Source organism: Sus scrofa, chromosome 8 (assembly GCF_054392235.1).
Source record: "Sus scrofa isolate SSC_HxYL_T2T_F1_AM1 chromosome 8, Sscrofa_HxYL_maternal_Yorkshire_Landrace_v2.0, whole genome shotgun sequence".
Taxonomy (NCBI): Eukaryota; Metazoa; Chordata; class Mammalia; order Artiodactyla; family Suidae; genus Sus; species Sus scrofa.
The window spans coordinates 90,608,082-90,635,138 of record NC_139390.1 but is presented as its reverse complement, the minus strand read 5'-3'; the positions used below and the strand labels follow the sequence as shown (position 1 = coordinate 90,635,138).

At 42.3% G+C, this 27,057-nt stretch overlaps 1 protein-coding gene across 1 annotated transcript in view; it reads right to left on the bottom strand.

The window, feature by feature from the left end:
• Positions 1–2,037: 2,037 nt before the first annotated feature.
• FREM3 (FRAS1 related extracellular matrix 3) overlaps positions 2,038–27,057 on the bottom strand; it is a 55,031-nt gene continuing 30,011 nt past the window's right edge. Inside the window, 5 exon segments of the mRNA XM_084971128.1 lie at positions 2,038–2,490; positions 6,497–6,646; positions 17,751–17,768; positions 17,771–18,001; positions 25,256–25,381. Coding sequence (XP_084827254.1) covers positions 2,249–2,490; positions 6,497–6,646; positions 17,751–17,768; positions 17,771–18,001; positions 25,256–25,381 — 767 coding nt within the window. The 3' untranslated portion in view covers positions 2,038–2,248.

The window sequence follows — 27,057 nt, the reverse complement described above, 5'->3', positions numbered from 1 at the left end:
CATCTTTTCAAATTAAGAGTTTTTTCTGGATATATGCCTAAGAGTGTGACTGCAGGATCATACGGTAACTATTTTAGTTTTTTTGAGGAACCACAATACTGTTTTCCATAGTAACTGCACCAACCTGTATTCCCACCAATAGTGTAAGAGGGTCCCCTTTTCTCCACACCCTCTCAAGCATTTCTTATTTGTAGACTTTTTAAAAATATTATAGTTTATTTACAATGTTTCTTCAATTTCTGTTGTACAGCAAAGTGACCCAATCATACACAGTTCCCTGTGCTGTACAGTCGGACCCCACTACCCATCCATTCCACATGAAGGAGTTGGCATCCACTAACCACAAACTCCCAACACATCCCACTCCCTCCTTCCTCCCTTCTCGGCAAGCACAAGTCTGTTGTCCATGTCTGTGAGTCTGTTTCTTTCTCTGGATAGGTTTATCTGTGCCTTTTATTTTTTTTTGCTTTTTAGGGCCGCACCAACACCACATGGATGTTCCCAGTCTAGGGGTCAAATCAGATCTGTAGCTGCTGGCCTATGCCACAGCCACAGCCACGTGGGATTCGAGCCACATCTGCCACTTACATCACAGCTCACAGCAATGCCAGATCCTTAACCCACTGAGTGAGGCCAGGGATCAAAACTGCGTTTTCATGGATAATAGGTTTGTTTCCGCTGAGACACGAGGGCAACTCCCTCTACCATGTTTTACATTCCACAAATTAAGTGATATCATATGGTATTTGTCTTTCTCCTTCTGACTTAACTGCGCTTAGTGTGAGAATCTCTAGTTGTCTTTATAGACTTTTTAATGATAGTCATTCTGACTAGCGTGAGGTGTTACCAGGAGAAATTTTTTTTTTTTTAATGGTTTCTATCATGTACTATGTTGGCTTAAGAACAGGTTAAGTCTGGAGTTCCCGTCGTGGCGCAGTGGTTAACGAATCCGACTAGGAACCATGAGGTTGAGGGTTCGGTCCTTGGCCTTGCTCAGTGGGTTAACGATCCGCCGTTGCCGTGAGCTGTGGTGTAGGTTGCAGACGCGGCTCAGATCCCGTGTTGCTGTGGCTCTGGCGTAGGCCAGTGGCTACAGCTCCGATTAGACCCCTTGCCTGGGAACCTCCATATGCCGCGGGAGCGGCCCAAAGAAATAGCAAAAAGACAAAAAAAAAAAAAAAGGTTAAGTCATATCTGAAATACAAACTTAGGAAAGGTTTTTATAAGAAATGATGAAATAATGAATAAAGATGGGGTTTTCAAAATAATTTGGAAACTGACTTATGTAGTATTGGCTGAGGCACACTAATAGTGATTTATATTGTCCATTTACGATTAATGAGAACTAATTGAGCAGTTTGGGGATTATATGGCTCTTCAACTTCTCTTCTCCACTGTGATACTTTCATTTTTATCACTTTATTGTATATTATCCTCTTTTATAAAGGAGTCTACAAAAAGAGCTGACAAAAGGATGTCCCTCCTAAGTGGCTCTGATAGACCTGTGGAGGAAAACTGAGCAATTGACAAAGAGGAGATTTAGGTTTATCTGCAAATTTCAGTGAGGGCCCTCTCAGCACTATCACCGGAAATGTTGAAAGAGGATGGTGGCGTATCTATAGCTGAGAAGTGCTTCCTGTGTAGTAGCATCAATCAGCAAAGAAACACTGACACTTTTGTCGACACTTTTGTTCTTAACTGGTTTTTCTTTTCTTTTTTTCAGTCTTTTTTATCACTGCACATGGAGGTTCGCAGGCTAGGGGTCAAACTGGAGCTGCAACTGCCGGCCTACAGCACAGCCACAGTGACGAGGGATCAGAGTTGTGTCTGCGACCTACACCATAGCTCACAGAAACACTGGATACTTAACCCACAGCAAAGCCAGGGATCGAACCCGCATCCTCATAGATAGCAGTCGGGTTCGTCACTGCTGAGCCACAACAGGAACTCCCCCCTCTTAACTGTTGATTTAATTGATGACAATGGGTTTCACTGGCCTTAGTAACAAAGTAAAAGAAAATGAAAAAAAAACCAAACAAACCAATAGCACATTTTAATAATGAGTCTTTGTGGGTGCAATCCTTTCTCTGTACCTATACATACACTTACATAAACTCGTTTGCCATGATACCGTGTTGAATATATACAACATCAATGATAGCACAATACCACTGATATCCCAGAGTTGCTAAGTTCTAGAAACTGTGTTGTCAGAAAACACGTTTTGACTGCTTCTCCCTTAAATCGTTCAATCAAAGGAACGACAAGCATTCTGCTTGCAGTCAGTGACGATGTCATTGATGAAAACGGTGGTTTTATTGGGTGCTCCAAGCACTACACCCATGGGCATCTGGAGAAGTAATTCAAATGTCTCTAGACCCTCCAAGACTGGCTGTCCCAGGTCATCAAGGATTGTCACTCGGATCATTTGAACGTGCACTCCTGGAGCGAAGTCCAGTTTTCGGCTGATGCCAACATAATCTATTCCAGCTGGTGGGAAAGGTAAAGCCAAGAGTGAGACAGACGGTAGCATTCACTGTCATAAGTTTTCCTTCGGGTAAAAACGGGAGGTCTGTAGCATCCTCCTATGTCCACAGCACTTTTGGACTCACATTTTGTGGGCTTGGTCCCCACAAAGGGGAAATTTCCAGACTCTACCAAATGCCATCATAGCCACTCATCATCTTCGACCAAGTCTCATCCCCACCAGTGTAGTGCTCTCATCACCTTCCAAGCTGGTTCACAAAAGTCCCACTGGTGGACCACAGGCTCCCTGAAGGCAACTTCAATTTGTAATGAAAGGATTTCCTTTTCTATTTGGAACTGTTAAGATGATGATCATGACTTTTATTTTGACTAGGTTTCACCCATTCGCCTGTGCCAGACGTCTGGTCTACCCTTACAACATTCCTCTTGGACTCAGCCATGAAGTTTCTGCCATTTTCTGGGTTATTAATCATTTTGCAAAATGGCTCACCTGATCTTAGAGCATCTTTGTTACTTATTTAAAAAGTCATCCAATGTCATGACAAATTATAAACAAGACAATAAAATAGGAAACCCTGAGTGATAAATGTTAAGAAGTGAAGGAATAGAATATTTACATTGTCTCAAAATCTCACTCCATAAAAGTTTTTAATTGCAAAGGAAGAAAAATAACTTTATAATAAAGAAACCTGGAAGATATCTCTTTAACTGTGTGATTAAATTTAACACCACCAATAGTGGAATAAATTGAACTTATGTGCCATTGGCTAGAATGCCATTGGCTAGAATGTCACTATCTCTGTGACATTTCTGCTTAAGATGCAGAGCCTGAATCTAATCATGAGGAAACATCCGACAGGCCCAAACTGGGGCCTATTTTTCAAAACTGGTTTGTAATCTTGAAAAACATCTAAGTCACAAAAGTCAAGGAAAGACAAGGAACTGTCCAGATGGAAGGAAAGTAAACAATGTGATGACTAAACAGAAGTGTGTGACACTGAACTTGATTCTTTTGCTATAAAGAATGACTTGGGGGACAACGGGTAGAACGTGAATGAGGTCTGAAAACGAGACTGCAATAAGGTATCGGGTAATTTCCTGATTTTATGCTTGTATTGTGCGGTTAGAGAGGAGAATGTCTATGGGAATTGCATTTTAAGTTTTTTGAAGAAATGTTTCCAGATTCACTGACAACCTACTCATTGGTTCAGGGGGGAAATGTGCTTTTACTGTACTTGTCAGTTTTCTGTAAGATTGTATAAAATATTTTTAAGCCATTAAGGAATTACATTAAGAAGTAAAACAAAATGAAATCATGGTGAAAAGTACCAAGGCAGGAGATGTAAGGAAGATGGGATTTGGGATCTTATGCACTTTGGTTCATATCTTTTTAAAAAATTTTTTTATTATGGTTGATTTACAATGTTCTGTCAGTTTCTGCTGTGTAGAATATATATACATTCTTTTTCTCATGTTGGTTCAGATCTTCATTCCACTACTTATTTGTGCAAACTATTGCATCTGTTTGAGTCTCAATTTCTTTAATTTCAAAATGGGGATAATTATTGCTACTTTACAAAATTGTTTTGAAGATTGGAGATAATACAGCAAAGGTACTACTAGCACAAGCTGGCAAGTAGTAGGCATCTAGTAATAGAAATTATAATTATTTATGTAACAATAATGATAGGCTATATATATGCATAATTTATTATTGTTAATGAACCAACCTGGGTAGCTGTCAAGTATTTACTAGATTCTAGAGATCATCAAGTCTAAACTGCTGCCTCTGTACAGTTCATGCTCAAACTACCTCAAACATGGCTTACTTCTATTAGGCCTTTCCTATCTGAGAGCTAGCAAAAGGGTCATTATTTGTATGCAAAGGGATTTATCTAAATGAATTTTAATTTTTTTACAACCATTAATAAAAAAGTCCAATGAGCCAACTGGTCTATTCACTGTTGGTTCCAAAATATATACAGAATGAGAAATAGCTCTGTCGGAAATTAAGAAAAGAGGGAGGAAGGCAGGCCAAAAAAAAAGCAAAAGAACAACAAATGAACTCTTAAAGCTCACTTCTGGTGTCAGATACAGTATGATGTGATATATTTAAAGTGTTATGTTAATTCTCCCAAGAGCAAGCTCTGGCTGTAAATCTAACTAGCGGTCTTTAGTTTCCTTAACTGTTTCTGGGGTACATTATAATTATTTATATTTAACTGTATTTATTAACTATATCTGGGGTACATGCTGAAACGGGGTTCACATTTTCATAGATAAATTTTCTCTTTATGCCTTGCTAGTTCATGTAATTGCTGAGTTTTATTTGTAGGATTTGTGCTTTTACTTAGTTTGACTTTTTTTTTTTTTTTTTTTTTAGGGCCACATCCATGGGATATGGAGGTTCCCAGGCTAGGGGTCTAATGGGAGATACAGCTGCCGACCTAAGTCACAGCCACAGCAACGCTAGATCTGAGCCACATCTGCAACCTATACCACAGCTCAGGGCAAGCTGGATCCTTAACCCATGGAGTGGGGCCAGGGATCAAACCCGCAACCTCATGGTTCCTAGTCGGACTCATTTCTGCTGCACTAGGATGGGAACTCCTACTTAGTTTGATCTTAAAACATCCTCACGCAACTTGGATGTCTATGATGCTGGTCCTGAACTATGCTGACCGTCCACTCCCAGAAGGAAAGGTCCCTATTGGCAAATGAGAAAATATGGGTATCAATGTAGACGGACATTTCCCTTTCTTTTCTTGAATCTTACTGTTTTTTTTCTTTTTTTCCTGTTAAAGCAGCTGATAGGCTCACCAGAGGAAATGGTGTTCAGAACCATTTTTTGCCCCACTGCCAGCCAGGCCTTGATCGACCACATCAAGAAAGGGAAAGGGGGAGTGCCTGCTGTGATGCAGTGCCTGCTGTGATGCAGTGGGCTAATGATCTGGCTTGTCTCCATGGAGGTGTGGGTTTGATCCCCAGTCTGGCATAGTGTGTTAAAGGATTTGGGGTTGCTGCAGCTGTGGCATAGGTTGCGGATGTGGCTGGAATTTGATCTTGACCCAGGAACTTCTGTATGCCGTGGATGTTGCAAAGAAAGAAAAAAAAGGAGGAAAGAAAAAGATAAAAAGAAAGGCAAAGGGGAGTGGAACACTGAGGACATGCCAGTTGAAGCCAAGGAAAATGCCAGAGAATCAGACCTGAAACACTCCCGCCCTCCCAGGGGTTAACAGGTGCCTGGATTCTCCCAGGAGTTGACCTGCTCAGCCACCACAGGTATACCTTGATCTGAAATAGTGTTGATAAGCAACTTAAGCATCTGCAAATACTCTCAACTTTGAAAAATTAATTTAGGTCAAAGCAAGCGGTTAAATGAATGAATCATACGGCTGCTATTCGAACATTCTGTAGACCAGCAGAAGTCACTCTATGTGCCCAGGTGGGAGAAACGTTAAATCAGAGCCCATCAACAAAGACTAGACATGCTGCACTTACAGACTAGACATTGCCCTAAACACATACCATCATAACAATACTTTTTCTGTTATGTTTTCAAATCAGCTGCTTTTGGAGTTCCTGTCATAGCTCAACAGCTTAAGAACCCGACCAGAATCCCTGAAGATGTGGGTTTGATCCAGGGCCTCACTCAGTGTTAAAGATCCAGCATTGCCGTGATGAACTGTGGTGTCGGCCTACAAGCTGCAGCTCTGATTCAGCCCCTAGCCTGGGAACTTCCATAGGCCACAGGTGCGGCCCTAAGACAAAAAAACCAAAAAACAAGAAAACAAAACAAAACAATCAGCTGCTTTTGTTTCATATTCCCTTCCAATTGCTTATGTGCCCTTCACAAAATGAGACCTGTGCTGTTCTTCCTTAAGAGCTCTTAAATCTTTTTCTTTTTTTAAAGGTTATACTCCATTTACATTTATTATAAACTATTGGCTATTTCCCCATGTTGTACAATATATCCCTGTAGCTTGTTTTATTTAAATGGCCCACTCACCTTCTGCTGAGGCTGGCTCTGTCCTCCTGGAGCGCACGGTGACCGAGGACGCTTGGGAAAGGTCGGTGCCTGTCCTTCGTACACAAACCTCCACGGAGCCAGCACTTTCGTTGATGTGATACTCAGCATCCTCAAAGCACAGGGCAGGCTCTAGGGAGGCACGAAAGGACAAACTAAGAAGGCATCAGCCTCCCAGGCCGCCATCTCCTCTGGCCCTGCATGAGCCTGAGTGTTGGCTTTAATCATCAGACTTGGCAGATCCCACAGGCTTGAGGAGAAACAAACCACAAACACACACACACACAAACCACATCAAGGAGTCCCATGACATGGCTGTGACTCCAAGAAGCGCAGTGAGAGCAAATCAGAATTGCATGCATTTTTCTATTTTAAGAAATATCTGTTGCATAAAGAAATTTTCTATTTGGGGAAAACTGGCCAACTAGCTGTAACTCAGGCAAGTCAGCTCTTGTTTGGGGAAAGATGGTGGGAATTGAGGAGGCTTTTTCTCAAGAGAGAATTGCTGTTCATGTTGTGGGACAGTCCAGCCGGGGGTCTGAATTCGGGGACTGTTGCTGTGCCTTTTCCCATAATATTCGCTTCTCACGAAGACAGACAGAAATCCCCAGCATCACAGCAGCTGAGATGGCAGAGATGCTGCCCTCAGAGGCAGAGAATGCGCCCCCTAGAAAGAAGGCTGCAGGCAGCCAGGGTGGGTGCCAGGCTCTAAGGGCAGCTGGACAGGAAGAACACTTGAATGGGAGGAAACATTTGACAGTGAGGACATCAAGATTTGGCCAAGCAGACATCCTCATCATATCCCGTTCTCCCCATTCCAAAAGGCAGCCTAGGCACTTAGCTGACTCTCCAAAGCTTACACAAGCTTTAGCTGTTACACTAGCTGTACCATCATGAAAAAGGTTTTGAGGAGTTCCTCGTGGTCTAGTGGTTGACGATCTGGTGTCACTGCTGTGGTGCAGGTTTGATCCCTGGCCTGGGAATTTTCTTATGTCTAGGGCAAAGCCAAAAAGAAAGAAAGAAAGAGAGAGAAAAAGAGAGAGAAAAAGAAAAGAAAGAAAGAAAGAAAGAAAGAAAGAAAGAAAGAAAGAAAGAAAGAAAGAAAGAAAGAAAGAAAGAAAGAAAGAGGGAGGGAGGGAAGGAAGGAAGGAGGAGAGAAAAAGGTTTTGAAATGAATGTTTTTCTTTGAATTATGAAATATGGAGGCAAAGACAGGTCATCACCAGACAGCAGCAGCTTCACCATGAGGGGAAGGACCCCAGAGAGAGTGAACAGAAAACCAACATTACAGAGCTAATACTTTGCAAGCACAATGCGACATAGAAACACACAGGAATGAGTTATAAATTTTGGAAGGTAGAAACCCAATTTACTCAGTACTATTTTTCAGGATATCTCTTAGTAGATCTCTTCATGCTGCGGAAAGGTTTACTAAAAGTCTGACTGTGGTACCAAGAGCTCTCACACTCTGAACTGAATTGGTTATTTCAGGAGTCACCCCGTACTACACCTCACCCTGTGCCTAGTCTTAGTGACACTAAACAGCCCACTACGCCTCCAGCTCAGCTGTGGCCCCCATCTTTGCCGGGGGTGTTCTCTGAGCTGGAACCCCCTTCCCCTCTGTGCCAGTGTCACACACTTCTCCTCCTCATTCTGTAAGGCCTTGATTAAGAGCTACCCCCTCTGGGAGGCCACTCTCTGTCCCGTGCTCCCCTGACACTTTGCATAGCTCTGTACCTGCCCTGACAGGTCCCCTTGCTACTGGCCCTCTTCAGGTGCACTGTGGCTGGGGGCCTGCTCTCAGAGAAGGGTGGTGGTTCTCCTCTTTCTGACCCAGGGGTTTCACTCCATCTCCGAGTTATTGCTGGTGGAAGATTCTGATACCAGCAAGCTTGGGACAGGAAAGAGGGAGGAGCAGGAAAGGTCTTTCTAGGTGGGCTTGGTCATGGTGCTTACACTCCCAGGTCCTAGTAGATGGAAGAAAGCAGATTCTGTTCCTCATTGGGCACTTTTCTGTGTTCTCTGAAGATCTGTCACTCCCAGAGTTGGGTGTTTCTCGTCACAAGTCCCTTAACGGCAGCTCTATTCCAGCTGGTCACCTAGTCCTTTCTCAACCATGAGCACTTGGCAGTGCTTCTTCTGGGGTCTGTTCGTCCCTCTAGATGGCACTTGGACAGGACCTTATACAGGTGCATCCTGGCTCTCCCCTGCGTGCATGGCTCTCATCCGGTCCAGGTCCCGGCAACCCTTCTGCATCCTTTGCCTTGATAAACCCTAGGCATACTGCCCAATCCCAGTGCAGTCTCTCCTTTTCTTACGCATCCATCAAAGCAGCCAATCAACTTATCTCCCACACTGAGATTTTCCAGGTGGAGCCAGTTCTCAGTTCACTGTATCCTCCACACTGTAGGTGACACACATTACACTTTCCACACGGTCTCCTTAGAAGCCCCTCTCATGATTTAGCACCACCTTGCAAAGCTAAAATATTAAGGCCAGCATTCTAACACACTGTTCTGTGTTTTTAGCAGACAGAGACCACATTCCACATGTCTTTATATCCTTAGAAAGACACTGCTGGTGTATTATAAGCATTCCAGAGTTCGTCCAGTGGCTACTTTTAAATCACTTCTGATACACATCAAACTTATTACAAAAGCTTTTCCCTTTTTTCTTTTTCTACCACCCCACAGCACATGGAAGTTTTTCCCAGGACAGAGATCAGATCTGAGCCATAGTTTCAACCTACACCACAGCTGCAGCAACGCCAGATCCCTCAATGCACTTTTCCAGGCCAGGGGGTTGAACCTGGGTTCTGGCGCTGCAGACACACTGCCAATCCCATTGTGCCACAGGGGGAACTCCAATAAAAGCTTTAAAATTTTTTTCTAAAAAAGTTTTATTGGGAGTTCCCGTCATGGCGCAGTGGTTAACAAATCCGAATAGGGACCCTGAGGTTGCGGGTTCGATCCCTGGCCTCACTTAGTGGGTTAAACATCTGGCGTTGCCTTAAGCTGTGGTGTAGGTCGCAGACATGGCTCAGATCCCGTGTTGCTGTGGCTGTGGTGTAGGCCGGCAGCCACAGCTCCGATTAGACCGCTAGCCTGGGAACTTTCATATGCCACGGGTGTGGCCCTCAAAAGACAAAAAAAAAAAAAAAAAAAAGTTTTATTGAACTATAGTTAATTCAAAATGTTATAATTTCTACCACACGACAAAGTGATCCAGCTGTATATATACACACATATCCATTCTTTTTCATATTCTTTTCCCATATAGATTATCACAGCATATTGGGTAGGGTTCCCTGTGCTATACAGCAGGTCCCCACTAGGTAACTCTTCCATAATTTTAACTCAGGCCTTCTGATATATATTGAACTTATTACAAAAGCTTTTTTTTTTTTTTAAAGTTGGGACAAAGTGATCTGCTTTTTTTTTTTTTTTTTTAGCGAGAAATTACTCTGTGTAGTATTGAGGAAGGGAGAGAAGTAAGAAAGATAAAAGAGAAAATACTTGAGTTATGTCGTTCATAGGAAAAAAATGTAAGAATCAAACCCCTCTGAATATAGCAAGATACAAGAGGTAAGAGAAGGAAGGTGTCACGTAGAAGAAAAATTGAGACTCTTCTGAGATGCTCTGAATGTTGAGCATCAGGGACTCTGTTGACCTAGAGAAAAGAGCTGCTCTGCAGCCCAGCAGTATCTCCAAGTCTCCTCACTCCAGTTCTGTCTAAAAAAATGAGATACGGGCAATAATTCTTAAGAGCGGCAATTACGAGAGCATGGTGTTCTGACCACCTCATTCTCACAAGAAATGGATTCCACAGCCATTGATGGGTTTCTATCTCCTTTAAAAGAGAATGTTTTTGGGAGTTCCCATTGTGGCTCAGTGGAAATGAATCTGACTAGTATCCATGAGGACACAGGTTCGATCCATGACCTCACTCAGTGGGTTAAGGAAGAATGTTCTTTAAATAGAAATAAGGAAAAGAAATATGACAAGGTGGGAAGTGAAGTTTTCACAATTGATATGACCATCGTTTAAAAATGAGCTCGATGTCCAGTTTCATGCCAAGATCCAAAACGGACTTGCTGGTGAAGTGACAAAAATACTGTTGTCAAAAGATGGAAGATTAGAAATTTTTTTTTCAGTTTCCTCAGAAGAGAAAATAGATTCTAGAAACAAATTGGTAAGCTTAATCTCTAGAAAAATTCTAGAAGAGATTATTTAAACAGTTTCAGAATTTTTATAAAAGAAAGAAGTAATTTAAACAGTATCAGTTCTTTACCATCTGATTTCCTGAAATTAAATTTTTTTTAGTTTGGTTAAACAGACATCTAATGAGCATTTTCTACGCCTGCTTTCTTTTTTCTTTTTTTTGGCCATGGCATGTGGCGGCTTGATGTGAAAGCACCAAACCCTAACCAATAGACCACCAGAGAACTCTCATTTTGGCCAATTCTTAATCTTCATCTTACTTGGCCTATTGACAGCATTTAACACAGTTAATTAATCTCTTCGGTTTTTTCTTTCTTTTTTTTAGGGCCACACCCATGACTTGCGGAGAGTCCCAGGTTAGTGGTCCAATCAGAGCTATAGTTGCCAGCCTATGCCACACCAACAGCAACTTGGGCTCCAAGCCAAGTCCAAGACTACATCATAGCTCATAGCAACACTGGATCCTTAACCCACTGAGCAAGGCCTGGGATTGAACCCATGTCCTCACGAATACTAGTTGGTTTCATTACCGCTAAGCCACAATGAGGACTCCCACAGCAACATTATTAACCACAATTTTTAAAAAGTTGGATGTGCTGATTTCACCAAAATGACACTTTGCTTCTGTGCAATTTTTCCTTACAATGTCTTCTGAAATCTATCATCATTCTGTGACATGCCTATTTAATGACAATGATAATCTTTATAGGTAAATTTCATGCATGTTATACAAATCTTACTGCCTCAGGACAAAACTAACAGCCCTCTGTGAAACTGAATTATCAGTTTTTTGGGGGGCAGATAAGAGTTTTCAAATCACATATTGGAAATGGAAAGGAACGTCTTCAGCAGATAAGCAGAGAACTGCTATAGTGTTTACATACAGGCCAAATACATAACGCTAATTAACAAGTGACCTTAATTTCAACCTTGCCCCTGTCACAGGGTGAGTGGGTGCTAGCTAGGGTCTCAGGCCAGATGAATGCACATAAAGCCCGCCATGCATATTCATTCAGTTAACATTTATTGGCCATATCCTGTGGCCTCTGCCCTCATGGAGTTGATGTGTGTTTTCCCTGGTTTTCATGGCAGTGCAGGGCCAGGGGCCTTGGGTTGTTAGGTTGCTTCTGCCCCTGTGTGATACCTTTTCTTAGCACTGCTCCATGATAGCTGCCTTTACAGAGATATTCCTGCAGGTGACCCATTTGACAAGGGAATATCTGATCTCTGTTTAAGGGAACAGAACATTTCCCAGAGTCTAGCTAATAGAAAGAAATCATTTCATCCCAGTTCTAACCCTTGAGCTGCTTGGCTGTACCTGCACCATGCAGAAGCAGAAGTTCCCAGGCCAGGGATGGAACACGTGCTACTGCAGCAACCGGAGCCACTGTAGTGATATCACCCGATCCTTAACCTGCTGAGTCAGGAAACTCTCAGGCTGGGCTATATCTTTAAGTTGCTGGATATGGTGTCACCACTTGGCCTAAAGGAAAACATGCTTTTACTGCAAGATGATGGACTTGACACTTCAGAACAAAGTATTATTGGTATTTAACAAGTGCTCAGACTGTGGCAAATTATACATAAAATACCAACCCTGGAGAATGAGTGTGTGCTTCCCCCAATTTTTTTCAAGTAGTCCATTTCATAGGACACATTTTTTATTCTTGGCTGAAAGGATGCCTAATTTCTTTTATTTTTATTTTTTATTTGTCTTTTCTAGGGCCGCACCCACGGCATATGGAGATTTCCAGGCTAGGGGTCCAATCAGAGCTGCAGCTGCCGACCTACGCCAGAGCCACAGCAATGTGGGATCCAAGCTGCATCTGCAACTTACACCACAGCTCACAGCAATGCTGGATCCTCAACCCACTGAGTGAGGCCAGGGAGCGAACTTGCAACCTCATGGTTCCGAGTTGGATTTATTAACTACTGAGCCATGATGGGAACTTCCAAGGACGCCTAATTTCTGAGATACACCATGTGTTAGGATTTGATCAATGTTTAATGCTTACTCTGAGTTAGGGAAGCTGTCATTTCACATCAGTATCTCAAAAGATTCTCATCATATATGGTTGTTTCCTCAAGGCAAGAATAACATGGCACCATTCCAAGGAACCATCAGCATCATGAATGGCAAACTCTGGGCACATCTTTAGAGATTAAAGCCGAAGTAGCACCCACAGAAGTCATTCAAGGCCAGCAGCTAAATGAGCACCTCTTCAGGGTTCTTGAACTGGAGGATGGAGAATGGAGGACATCACATCTTTCTAGTTTACAGAACTAATACCTGGCCTGAAATAGCATTAATTCCAACCAGGGAGACTGAAATGTTACAGGGTGATCCCTCAGGAGAGCCAAACTGGGCTCAATGGAATGTGACCTTGGAGGTCCAAGAAAGTGGGGCTAGGTTCGTATGATCACATCTGTAGCATAACCAAATTTTTCAGCTCAAGTTCACTCTGCATGGAAAGAGAACGCATCCAAGTGAACTTAAAAAATGGACTGTTTTCAGCCACGATAAGAAAAAGACTCTTTTGACTATGGACCTTGGGGGCCTAGGACCCTCAAGATAGAGGTGGTTCTATTAGCTTGATAGTGCTGCTAGGGTCCCACGCTCATCAAATAATATCCTGGTTATGAAGTCAAAGTCCTTGTGGATTCTCTTTTAAGGCGAGGATAACAACCAGAGCATGCTGGTTTTTGGATTTTTTTTGTTTTTGTTTTTTTCTTTCAAAGCTTAGAAAAGTACTAGATCCTCGATAAATGTTACAGACTCTGAGTGCAAATTCCCTGGATCCAATAACTACCATCAGTGACTTGCTCAGAAATGCATGTGGCAATTAATAAGCCAGTTTGCACTGAACAAAGACTCTTCTATCACTATTTCTGTATGTGATTTTTTCTTCCATTAAAAAGTCTTCATGGGAGTTCCCATTGCGGTGCAGCAGAAATGAATCTGACTAGTATCCATGAGCATTTGGGTTCGATCCCTGGCCTTGCTCAGTGGGTCTCAGATCTGGCTTTGCTGTGGCTGTGGCATACACCAGCAGCTGCAGCTCTGATTCAACCCCTAGCCTGGGAACTTTCACATGCTGCACCTGAGGCCCTAAAAAACAAAAAGCCTTCCTGAATTTGAGAATAATCTAATTAAAGATCAAGTCAAATAAAATAGAAGGCAAGGGAAAGAGCTTATTTGACTTTTGGGTCTTATACTAAGCACAAGGCAGGCCACTATGAATGTTTCTTGAAAGAATTAATTACTTGATAAGAATCTACTAAAACCATTTAAAACAATATTGGAAGCAAAAAATTCTGTGTACTGAATTTAGTGTTAATTTTCCTCCTTTATTGGCTGTATTGTTTTCCTTCATTTTATATATGACACCGGAGATTTTAACAATTTCTGAATAAAAAAATATTTAACACTAAGGTGTATTTTTATTTTTTATTTTTTTAAATTGAAGTTCCTGGGCCAGGGACTGAAACCAAGCCACAGGTTCAACCCATGCATGCAGCAACACTAGATCCTTTAACCCACTGCAGCTACGCTGGGGATGGAACCCGTGCCTCTGTAGTGACCCGAGCCATCGAAGTCAGGTTTTCAGCCCAGTGTGCCACAGCAGGAACTCCTAAAACAATTAAGGTTTTAAAGTAAAAAAAAAAAAAAAAAAATGTCAGGGCTCAAGGAGAAAATATGTCCTCAAGAAACAGACATTAAAACTTTTATTTAGGAGTTCTCTTGGAGTGCAGGCGGTTAAGGATCTGGCATTGTCACTGCTGTGGCTCTGGTTACAGTTTCGGTTTGATCCCTGGCTCAGGAACTTCTGCATGCCATGGGCGTGGCTCCCCAAAAGACTTCCATTTATTTCTGTACATTCCTGACTTTAGCTATTTCTGCAGGTGAGTCCAGTTTATCCCATCTTACTTTGCTGTTCACATGACTTTGTAGTTCATGGAGTGCTATATCCCTGGGATAACACACTTTAGGTGTTCCTGGCTTTTAACCTCCTCATTTTATGGATTGGGAAACTGAGCCCAATAGCTCTGCCTGCCCACGGTTACCTGGGGAGGCGAGGGTGTCCAGGCTGTGCTTACGCAATCATTCCCCTTTCCTATTTTCCTCCTTTTCTCCCCCATTTTTTCCTTTGTGTACTTGGACCAATAACTAGGTCCAGCAGAGAATGAGAAAGGATATTACAGTGGCATCACTCTTGGGCTTTAGGAAAAGTAAGGCAGTGAAGGGGAAAGGGATTTCAACCCATATACAGATTTCAACTTTTTCATGTTAACTCCTCATCACCATAGAAAACTGAGAATTGGTCATAAAGGGAAAGAGTCATTATGAGGAAGAGCATGTAGAATAATGTAAAAAATATCCCTGTCTCCTTAACTTTGCTTCTTTCTCTTTCCATTTTGTCTGGTTAACAACCTCTCGGTTTCTAGAATTTGGTCCAGGCAAACCTTTCCTAGCCTTGCTCAGAAAGAGACAGGTGCTCTAGCTATAATCCTAATTATAACTCTGGTATTTAAAAAAGATCTTTCAATTAGACTCATTTGGGGGGCTGCACTCGCAGCATGCAGAGGTTCCCAGGCCAGGGATCAAACCTGGGCCACAGGAGTGACCTGAGCCACAGTGATGCTGGATCCTTAAACGCTAGGCACCAGGGAACTCCTCAATTAGGCTTTAAAAATTACATAACCCCATGTTGTCCTCCTTTCCTTTCAGTGTTTCTTTTTCTTTTTTTTTTTTTTTTTGGCCGTTTCTTGGGCTGCTCCCGCAGCATATGGAGATTCCCAGGCTAGGGGTCGAATCAGAGCCACCGGCCCACACCACTACTCTGGCCTACGCCAGAGCCACAGCAACGCGGGATCCCAGCCACGTCTGCAACCTACACCACAGGTCACGGCATGCCGGATCCTTAACTCACTGAGCAAGGCCAGGGACAGAATCCGCAGCCTTATGGTTCCTGGTTGGATTCGTTAACCACTGCACCACAACAGGAACTCTTCCTTTCAGTGTTTCTATTCCTCTATTTGCTTCTCATGTTTATTCAACAGACTAGACAATGCAGTGATTTTTCACAGTCTCAAACAGCTAAATTTACTCAGATCCTCCTCTTCTGTGGGGAAAACAACATAATTTATATATAAGACTGTGACGGAGTTCCTGCTGTGGTGCAGTGGGTTAAGGATCCAGCATTGCTGCAGCGATGGCATAGGTCTCAGCTGCAGCTTGAATTCAATCCTACCCTGGGGAATTCCATATGCTGTGGATGAGGCCAAAACCAACCAACCAACCAAGATTGTACTGTAACCTTTTTCTTTCCAAAAAAATTAGGTAAGATTGTTAGTAGACACTCCCTACTATCTCTGTGGTTTAACTGAGAATATAATACAAATTCTAAATTTCTATGGCGCATACTGAAATTTCATGCACATCATTTTAAGAAAAACAATTGTAATCTTAATTCCAACGGGGTGATTTTTGAAAAGAAAGTACACAATGAAAAATGCCTAGACTTCAGGTCTTAGCCCTTGATACTTATAAAAATATATTGGGAGCTGAATTTAATCCTTGATGATTTGTTTGTTTTTAGTGGCGCAAAAGTGGTCTATTGTACCATTCTGACATCTTGTCCACAAGGTGTGATATTAACAGGCAAACCCATTGAGGAGAACAAGCTAACTAACTTGACAAAAAGCAAACCAACTTTAACCTCACTCATATTTTCCTTTGTATTTTCTAGAACAATATAATACATGATCAATTTGCCATCCTTAGAAGAGAGTATACACACTCTCCAACCTCGGCTTCATCTGGTTTCTCTCTCGACATAGCTCAGTTTCATGGAAGAGCTGTTCTGTATGTATAAATTCACACGCATTTTGGGTGTGTAATAGCAGCCCAGTTTAATCCTGCCCATATCTGAACATAGCAACTCACAGCCTCTCAAATCCCGACAGAGACATGTTTTGTTTTGTTTTGCTTTTTTTCTTTTTTGGCTGCTCCGCAGCATATAGAGTTCCTGGGCTAGGGATCAGATCCCAGCTGCAGTTGTGACCTATTCTGCAGCTGTGGCAACAATGGATCCTTTAACCCACTGTGCCAGGGATCGAATCTGCGGCCTGGTGCTGCAGAGATGCCACCGGACCTGTTGTGCCACAGCAGGCTCTCCCTGGTAGAGACATGTTTGAAAAATGATACGCTCAACGTCACTGGAGACCCCATAAAATAATCTGATCTTGGCTCCGTCTTTATCAACATTTTCTCTTAAAAGTGCCTCCTGTAGAAAGGGAAATTGAGACCTAAGAAAGTAACACCGGGCTTGGTACTTAGGGAGGGGTCTGGGGGGTGGGAGGGTTTGCTTTGAGGGGTGAGGGGCCCCCTCTTCTTCTCTGGCTGTGAGTTTCAGTAGGGACTGAAGCCAAACTCCCGGCCAGGTGGGGCTAGGAAGAGTGGTCTGCCCATGGCTCCGTGGTACTTGGACCACTTGAAGACTTACGTACTTGTTGTTAGGGCTGCTGAGTGTCCTTATGGGCAGTCTTGGTTGGGTGATCAGATACTTAATCTACGTCCTCTTCTTGCTTCCTTATAAATCTTAGGTCACTTCCCTAGGATGTGCTTTTTTTCCTTCTTCTTCTTTTCTTTGTCTACTGCCCCTGAGGCATATGGAAGTTCCTGGGCCAAGGATTGAATCCGAGCTCCAGCTGTGACCTAGGCTGCAGCTGCAGCAACTCAAGATCCTTAACCCATGACACAGAGAACTCCCTTGGGATGTGCTTTTTAAAAGTTTTAATAAACTCATATACAAATATTTAATTTTTGTGTACTGCTGCACTGTCTTTGGTGTTGGTGGTAACTTTGTATGTGAAAGCCACGCAGAGCCTTTGGAAAAGGAGCAACATCAAAAATTCCTTTAGTAGCTCATTTAAGCTCGATTTGTCTTTCAACTGGCAAGAGAAAATAAGAGAAGACTGATTTCCAAGAGTGGAAAGCAGGCAATGGGACTCACCATCATGACGATCGGCAGGATAATCACCCTGGTGGTGGGGACTTCAGCCCCCAGTTGCCCTCCCGTGGGCAGGCTCAGTGAAACGCTGAAAGATTCCTCCTCTTCATAAAGGGAGTCGTTGATGATGAGGACCCGGCAGGTATTCTCAGCCTCATGCTTGTCAAAGTGGAGGAGGCTGGTGTGGTCTTTAGGACGTGAGATGTAGTCAGAGAAAGATAACACTGTGGAAGAAACGGTGCCTGCAGCAGAGCCTACGGCAACAGGAGAGGGAACCAGACGGTGAGAAGGAATAGGCTTCTGAACAGGAAATCTGTTCCTCACTGGGTCTTCTTTCAAACACTTTTTAGATGATGCTATTTGAATTATGAAGCATGGTTATCTCTTACCATCACAAATGTTAATACTGTCATTAGAAGGCTTTTAAAACTGACCCTGGGGAGGTTCCCGTTGTTGCTCAGTGGAAAAGAATCTGACTAGCATCCATGAGGATGCAGGTTCAATCCCTGGCCTCACTCAGTGGGTTAAGGATCCAGCGTTGCTGTGAGCTGTGGTGTAGGTTATAGATGAGGCTCGGATCTGGTGTGACTGTGGCTGGCAGCTGTAGCTCCGATTTGACCCCTAGCCTGGGACAAAACAAAGAAACAAACAAAAAAATAAAACCAACCTGGTGTTCTGACATGATCCACTGTGTCTGATTTCTTTCATTTAGGACAGTATGTTGGAGATTCATCAGTGTATCAGGATCTTATTCCTTTCTTTTCTTTCTAGGGCTGCGCCTGTGGCATGTGGAAGCTCCCAGGCTCGGGGTCAAATTGGAGCTGCAACTGCCAGCCTAGGCCACAGTTCACGGCACCTCGGGATTCTTAACCCACTGAGCGAGGCCTGGGATCTAACCCACAGCCTCAAGGATACTAACCCACTGAGACACAACAGGAACTCCAGGATTTTACTCCTTGTCATTTCTGAATAGTGTTCCCCATTGTGTTGGCAGCACCAGTTTGTTTTTCCACGTACCAATTAATAATGTGGGTTATTTCCAGTTTTTAGCTATTTTGAATAATGCTGCTATGAACACTCCAGTACAGATCTTTGAGTTGGCATATAATTTTTTGTTGTGAATAAATACTTAGGATTGGGGTTTCTGAGATCTAGTGCACTGCTTTTATTGTGGTAATATAAACATAACCTAAAATTTATCATCTTAACTATACAGTTAAGTGTATGTAGTTAACTAGAATTGTCTATTCACATTATAAAAGAAATATCCAGAAATTCTCCATATTGCAAAACAAACTCTGCATCCATTAAACAACTTCCTATTTCCTCCCTGCCACCACCACCCCCCAATGCCAGCCCCCGACAACCACCATTTTACTTTCTGTCTCTGTGAATCTGACTACTCCAGGTACTTTGTGTAAGTGGAACTGTACAGTATTTGTCTTTTTGTGATGGGCTTACTTCACTAAGCATAATGTCCTTAAGTTCCATCCACATTGTAGCCTGTGTCAGAATTTCCTTCTTTCTTAAGGCTGAATAATATTTCATTGTATGGATATACAATATTTTGTTTCTCCATTCATCCAGCCACAGATACTCTGGTTGTTTCATCGCTAATGCGAATAGTGTTGCTATGCATATGGGTGTGCAAATATCTCTTTATCCTGCTGTACGGCACTGAGAACTGTATCTAGTCACCGATGATGGAGCATGACATAGGACGGTATGAGAGAGGGAAGGTATATGTATGTGTGTGACTGGGTCACTTTGCTGTACGGTAGAAAACCGACAGAACACTGTCAACCAACTATAATGGAAAAAATAAAAATCATTTAAAGAGAGAAAAAAAAAGACCTTGCTTTCAATTCTTTCAGAGATATACCCAGAGGTGAGATGGCTGGACCATGTGGTAGTTCTATTTTAAATCTTTTAGGAGCCTCCATACCGTCTTCCATAATGGTTGTACCATCTCACAATCCCACCAACAATGCAATTCAGGTGATTTGGGGAGGGGCAGTTTTAAAAATATAGCAGCGTGCAGGTTTAGAGCTAAAAGAGTAAAAGGTATTCACAGTATGAAATGACCAAGACCAGTTTTAGGAGACAAAGACGACGTAAAAAATATATAACTCTATACACCAAATATGTAATTTTTGTAAAGGGTATTTCCCAGCACACTTTTCCTTAGTAAGGAGCACTGGGGATATGACAATGAGCTTCTGGACAGGACACACTCTAGGTCCAGCAAAGGTCCCTCCTGCTTATAGCTAAGGCACGTACATACACGCACGGAGACACCAACGTCCACCTTCTTCCTAATCGCGTCATAAACACAAATTGACGTCTATGCGTGTGTGCAGCATCTATTAATATAACTTGCTGAAAAATGAGCATTGTTTCCAAATTGACTTCAGAGGATTTGTTCAGAAAGGCCCCGACTCACCAAATGTTTCAGGATGATTTTTCGATAGAACAGTGTTAGAATTATTAGGGAACAGCAAATGGACTGTTTCGTTATTCGGGGAACCTGGAAAAGGTTAGAGCCGGAGAAATTGATGAGTATAAAAGCTGTTGACTAGGGAAGAGAGCAGAAACCGCTAGAAATGGACAGGCTATAAGAGGGACTATCACTTGCTGGGGAAGCCAGCCACGTTCCAGTGCCAGCCTGTGCGTCCATGACGTCCCCCCCCGCCCCCCGGAAAGCTTGAAAGTCAGGAAGGAGAGGCTGGTTCTTAGGATGTCCGAGTCAAGAGCCACCAAGGGCTAGAGACAGGCAGTGCCCAACTAAATGAGGTTAAATGACTAGCCATCTAGAAAGCCCACAGAAGAGAAAAGAAACTGTCAGCAAGAACTTTTATGCTCCAGGATATCCAGACACAAAGGAAAAAAAGTCATAAATTCTTGCAAAAATTTTGATTAATTAATAAGCATTGGAATGAATGACTTAAAAAAAAAAGAACCTGAAGTTAAAAAAGAAGTATACATTGGAGAATACACTTTTTAATATTCCCCTACATCTAGAATGCAGAATACTGGTAGGACAGGCAGTGTAAAAAAAAAAAAATCCTTATCATAAACTGCATATTTAACCCCTCAGAATAAATACAAAAGCAGATACACACTAGATGTGTATAGTAAATATCTAATACTATCTTTATTAAGTAGTTATTAACTATCTTCCTCAATATATGTCACCTAGTAAATAGTCAAACTGATTTATCACAGTTCATGAAACAAAAGTGATTGGTATTTTCCCTTTTTCTGTTTAATTTTTTTTTCAGCTGACTGATCCACTATTTGAAATAGACACGCATTTAAATAGGGAGATTTCTGGGTTAAATAAAAGACTGAACTGTAACTCTTTCTGAAAATCATTTGGCTGTGGAACTCCACTAAAACAGAAAGTAAAACAATGTATTTTTAGCAGGCTTTTATTAACAATGAGAATAGATGGGGGAAAAAGTTTAATTACCTCTCACTTAATCAAAAAATTCAGTTTACTTAAATGGCTCATTTCTCCTAGGATTCAAAAAAAATTTTTTTTAAATGGATGCACTTATGGCATATGGAAGTTCACAGGCTAGGAACTGAATCTGAGTCTCAGCACTGCAGATGTGGCAATGATGGATACTTCAACCCACTACACCAGGCAGGGGATCAAACCCACATATCTGCAGTGACCTGAGCTGCTGCAGTCAGATTCTTAACCTATTAACCAAAGGAACTCCTAGGATTTTGGAAATTTTACTTTGGGAAATCATTTGGTAAGTTACATGCAACAATCAAGGACAAGGTATATGTGGAACTCCTGTCGTGGCGCAGTGGAAATGAATCTGACTAGGAACCATGAGGTTGTGGGTTTGATCCCTGGCCTCACTCAGCAGGTTAAGGATCCGGCATTGCCGTGAGCTGTGGTGTAGGCTGCAGATGCAGCTTGGATCTGGCGTTGCTATGGCTGTGGCATAGGTCAGTGGCTACAGCTCCGATGAGACCCCTAGCCTGGGAACCTCCATATGCTGCAGGGGCGGCCCTCAAAATACAAAAGACAAAAAAAAAAAAAAAAAGAAAAAAAGAACATGGTATATGAAAAAAGCTTGATTTTAATGAAAGCAAGGATCCCTACAAATTAGAAAATTCTGTTCCGAAAACATCAAATATAACTTGAAATACAAGCTGAGATCTTAGGTGATGATCTGTGCAAATCCCTTGTTTAATAGTGAAGGGTCTCCAAGGTGTATTGAGGTGGGATTTGCAGGTTGTTGTCATAAAGGTGCTTTAGCAATTGGGCTTCAAGCTGGAGGACAATGGAATAATAACTTCAAAATGCTGGGAAATAACTATCACTTTAGAGTTTCAGGACTGCGTGTTCTGATAAACAAGCTTGAGAAGAATCCTTTGTGAGGAATCAAAGGTAAAAGCTCAGGTGCCAAGCACTCTGAGCTGTGCACCAGCTCTTGAACCTGAAGACCTTAGGGCAGGTCCATTGGGGGGTAGCTTCTCCCACCTGAGGAGGAGGCATCCTTGTATTCTGGCTGGTTCACTGCCAGAGTTTTCTGGTTCCTTCTGGTTTGTCCTTCCACAGTGTAGCTCTTTCCAGAGGCAGAGGGATGGTCCCTTCCATTTTAGCAATTACACATCATCTTCCACACTGGGCCGTTTATCACTTCATTTCTACCATTCACAGAATCATCATCTTCCAGACCCTCTGCTTGTGGACAGGGAGTGTGGCGCTAGTACCAGAAGTAGCCCAGCTGGAAGCCTAGGGCAGAGGATGAGGGCATTTTCTCCATCAGCTGCTCTGCCCACCTGCAGCCACTCCCCTGTATGCCTAGACCCCCGTTCCTTATAAGACTCCAACTGGAGCCCCGCATAGACTTGGAAGAGAGAGAGCTGGCACATCCTCCCAGGGAACAACTGGCAAAGACGACCTCAAGGACTACCTCATCTTGTTATTTCCTCTTGCTGCTTTTCCCATATGGGTACTCAGGTAAAACGGAAGCACTGCCAGTGTTACACATAGCTGGCAACTGGTGCCTTCAAAAGGGGAGCCTTAGTCAAAGGATGGACTATAGACAACTCTAAACACACAGCCAAACATATACATGAAGATCTTGAAGCCTGTAGCTGGTTCTGAATATCTCTAAATAAATTGCTTGTTTAGTGCCAACCCCTCTGTCCTCTAGGGCCAAAGGGAATTTATTCTTATTCCTTGTCTCAACCTTGGTACTGCTGATGTCTTGGATAGATAATTCTATACGGCAGGGGCTACAATGTGCATTGTCAGAAGTTCACCAAGTGTGAGCATAGATTTTGACAGACCAGATATAGGGAAAGAGGATGGTCAGAGCATATCTAAAAACAGAACTCCAACTCACAATCTGCACAAGTGTAAGAAGTCAAGCCAAAACCTCTGTTAACAATTGGCCCCAAATGATCAGGACTTAATAACTTCCAGCTTCTCTAATTTTTGTCCCAGCTTCCAGTTTAGGTTCGATCTGAGAAAGACAAATATATCAATCGCATAGGCTGCCTCCAGCTTCCCCAAGCCAAGAGCCTCCAATCAGGGCATATTTTGAAGCCTTCTCTCTTTTTTCCACCAGAAAGCCTGCCACTTCTTTGCCTGCCTTTGAGTCTCTGCCAAATACAGGTGGCGGACCTTTATACTACAGTGAGCTCAGAATAAATGAGCCTGTGACATAATAAGTAACGGGCATTTGGTCTTTGTTCCTGTCCCCTGGCACACAGCTCCTAAACCTCTTGGAGTCTTGAAGGGGTATCTTTTTGTATGCTGATGACATGGCTGGTGGCTGGGGCTCCCAGAAAGTCTCAGAGCCTCTGATGGGGACTGGTTGCCAAAGCAACCAACTGGGTGATTAGACAGTTGAAACTTCCAGTCCTACCCCCTAACCTCCAGGGAGGAGCAAGGGGCTAGAGGTTAAATGAATTACTAATGGCCTACACAATGGCCTCCATAAAAACCCCTAGCCAAAGGAGTGTGGAGAGCTTCCAGCTTTCTGCACATGCCGAAAAGCTGAGAGGTTGATGTGCCCAGAGGGAGAATGGACATTCTGTGTCCTTCCCATCTACCTTAGCTTATGCATGGCTTCCATCTGGCCATTCCTGAGTTGTATGCTTTATAAGAAATCTTAATGTAATAAGTAAACTATTTTCCAGAGCTGAGTCAGCTGTTGTAGAAAATGATCAAACCCAAAGAGGAGGTGGGGAGAACCTCTGATTCTTACCCTGTCGGTCAGAAGCACAGGTGACCACCTGGATTTGCTATTGGCATCTGAAGTGGGTGTAGTCTTTGGGGCCAGAGCCCATAACCTTGGAGTCTCTATTATTTCCAGGTAGAGAGTGTCAGGATTGAAAATAATTTTAGGAGGCCCAGTTGGTGACTGCAGAAATTGGAGAATTGCTTGGTGGGAGAAAAGCCTGCACACATCTGTTGTCAGAAGCAAAATGTGCTGGGGGTTTGGGACGGAAATGCTGTAAAATTGGGTTATGATGATCATTATACAACTATAGATGCAGTAAAATTCATTCAGTTAAAAAACAAAAACCAAACAAATAAAAAAAGAAGTGAAATGTCACTGTGGGTGTAGAAAAATTCTCATTTGGATGGATTTCATGTAGGTCCATCATCTTTTGTCTATTACATAGTTCTAATGAGTTAGAAAATACAGCCTTGAGGGAAAGGACACAGGATAGCTAAATATTGACTCTACAGAAGTGGTGAGGTCAGAAAGAATGGGACATTGTTTTGTGGTGTGAGGACACCTGGGCCCATGATTGGGGGGCATTTTTAGCTGTTGGGGGGGGGGCGGGAGGAGAAGAGAGACTGAGTGGTATATATAAACTATTTCACATTGTTTACTATAGGCCATATGACTATTAAAATTGAGAACACTTATTTATATTGTCTGCCAGCGTATTAAAGTATTTCATATAAGATGTCTCATTTGACCCTCAGGAATTAAAAATATTTTTAAAATTGAAGTATAGTTGATTTACAATGTTGTGTTAGTTTCAAGTGTACAGCAAAGTGATTCAGTTATACAGACATATGTATCTCTAATCCTTTGCAGATTCTTCCCCCTTATAGGTTATTACAAGATATTGAAAACAGTTCCCTGTGCTATACAGTAGTTCCTTGTTGTTTATCTATTTTACATTTAGTAGTATGCATCTGTTAATCCCAGAGTCCAAATGCATCCCTCCTCCCTCTCCCCTCTGGCAACTGTAAGTTAGTTTTCTAGGTCTGTACCCTCAAATTTTGTGGGTAGTCACAACAGAGGTTTTTATCCCAGTTTGGACTACAACATTTTCTCCAGATGAGGAGACCAGCTCAGAGGAGTTAGGGCGCCTGCAGAAGGCTGCACAGGTGCCACCATGAAGGGTCCAGGATCCCCTGTCCTCCCCAAGCACCACCCAGCCACCCCTAGCATCACCACAGTCCTGTACTAAGGACCTTGTTCCTGGTTATCAGTCCCGGCAAAGCCTCATACCTTGATGTGTAGAGCAAATAACGGTGAGTTCCTGGCTTGCATCTCCAGACCGTCTTACAGGAATCAAAAGTTCCCCAATGTCTTCCTCTATTCTGTACTCTGCCTCTGGAATAGAAACTGTTGATTCTAGAAAAGATAGAAGTGTTTTCACCAAGACTTAAATTTGATTGGTGATACGGATGGTATTTTAACCTGAGTGGAGATGTACCTAATCTTTGACCCCTGCATTTTCCAACATGATTAAGCGTATGAAATACAGTAAGAACATTTCCTACATTTATCATTGAGTTGAGGAGACCCCTTTCAAAAGGTTAAAAATGTGATCTACAGCAAAATGGAAAGGAAAATTGCAGCAATTTGGGGTCTTTTCTTTGAGGTCACATTTTAGGTCTTCTAAATAAAGATCACAGATTTTCCCCCTTGCTTTACTCGTGTTTACTTATTTTTTAAATGCTTTTAATAATTGGAAATCTAGTTCATTAATGAAAAAAATCTTTTCTTGCTTTATTCAACAATCATTTGCTTCAACCTTTATTGAGTAGATACCATGAGTAAGACACAGGGCTGGCCATTTAATATGTAAAAAAAAAAAACAACTAGCTACACGTCCTACCCTTAAGTCTTAAAATATTCCCACTGAAAGTTACTGAGCTGGCTGTGTCTGCATGCACTTCTGTTATATTTCTGGCCTCTGTTATGCAGTTTGAGACATATAAATACGCATATATGCATCATCAGAACAGTCACTAAAATACGATGGAATCACGTGTACTATTTTCCTTTGGGCTTTCCAATGTTTTCCAAGCCTTTTCATTAAGCGTGAGTTGCATATTTAAAATAAATGTGTTTTTTTAAAAAAATTAAAATTTGAAGTGGGCTGTTCCTACTCACAGAGTCATGGAAAACTGAAGTAACTGGATCAAATCACATTTAGATCAGATTTCTTCTCTTTGGCATATATTCACAAAGATTCCTCCTCTTGGCGATGGACCCAAGAAGGAAAAATGGCATTTATTTCATTTAATTTTTTGTCCACACCCTGGGCATGTGGAAGTTCCTGGGTCAGGAATCGAACCTGTGCCACAGCAGCAACCTGAGTCATAGCAGTGACAATGCTGGATTCTTAACCTGCTCAGCCACCAGGGAACTCTGATTCTTGTGACATTTAACTAGGACTTTTTCCTCAAGAGTTCAGTCATGCACTTCTTGGCAATACTGGAATTATTTCAACTCTCATGATAATCAGTGTGCCTAATTAGCATTTAAATATGAAAACTAAAATATTTTAGAAACTATTCTTCTACTTTCACAAAAAGTGGTAGCAAACAGAACAATCACTAGCTAATTTTTTTCTTTTCTTTTTTTCCTTTTTTATTTTTTATGGTTGCACCCACAGCATATAGAATTTCCCAGGCCGGAAATTGAACATGCACCTCTACAGTGACTGTAGATCCTTAACCCACTGTGCCACAGTGGGAACTCCTAGTTGTTTTTTCTTTTTAATTTCTCTGGGGAGATACTTGTTGAATGAACAAACCAATAAATGGGAAGGAACTGATGAATTCAAGACTGTGATACAGTTATAAGAGAGAACTTTGTGAAACACATGCAAAAATGATTGAGTTGTCTGGCTCCCAGTTGCCATATCTAGGGCAAGGGCTCTGTGATGTCCCCATCTAATCTGGTGGGGAGCTCCCAGGAAATTGTGAGAAGATGGTAGGCTGGAATGAGCCCTGAAGATTAGTCATTTGGAGGCAAAGCTGTGTCACATTGAGGGTGCAGAGAACTAAGAATGAGGGCTT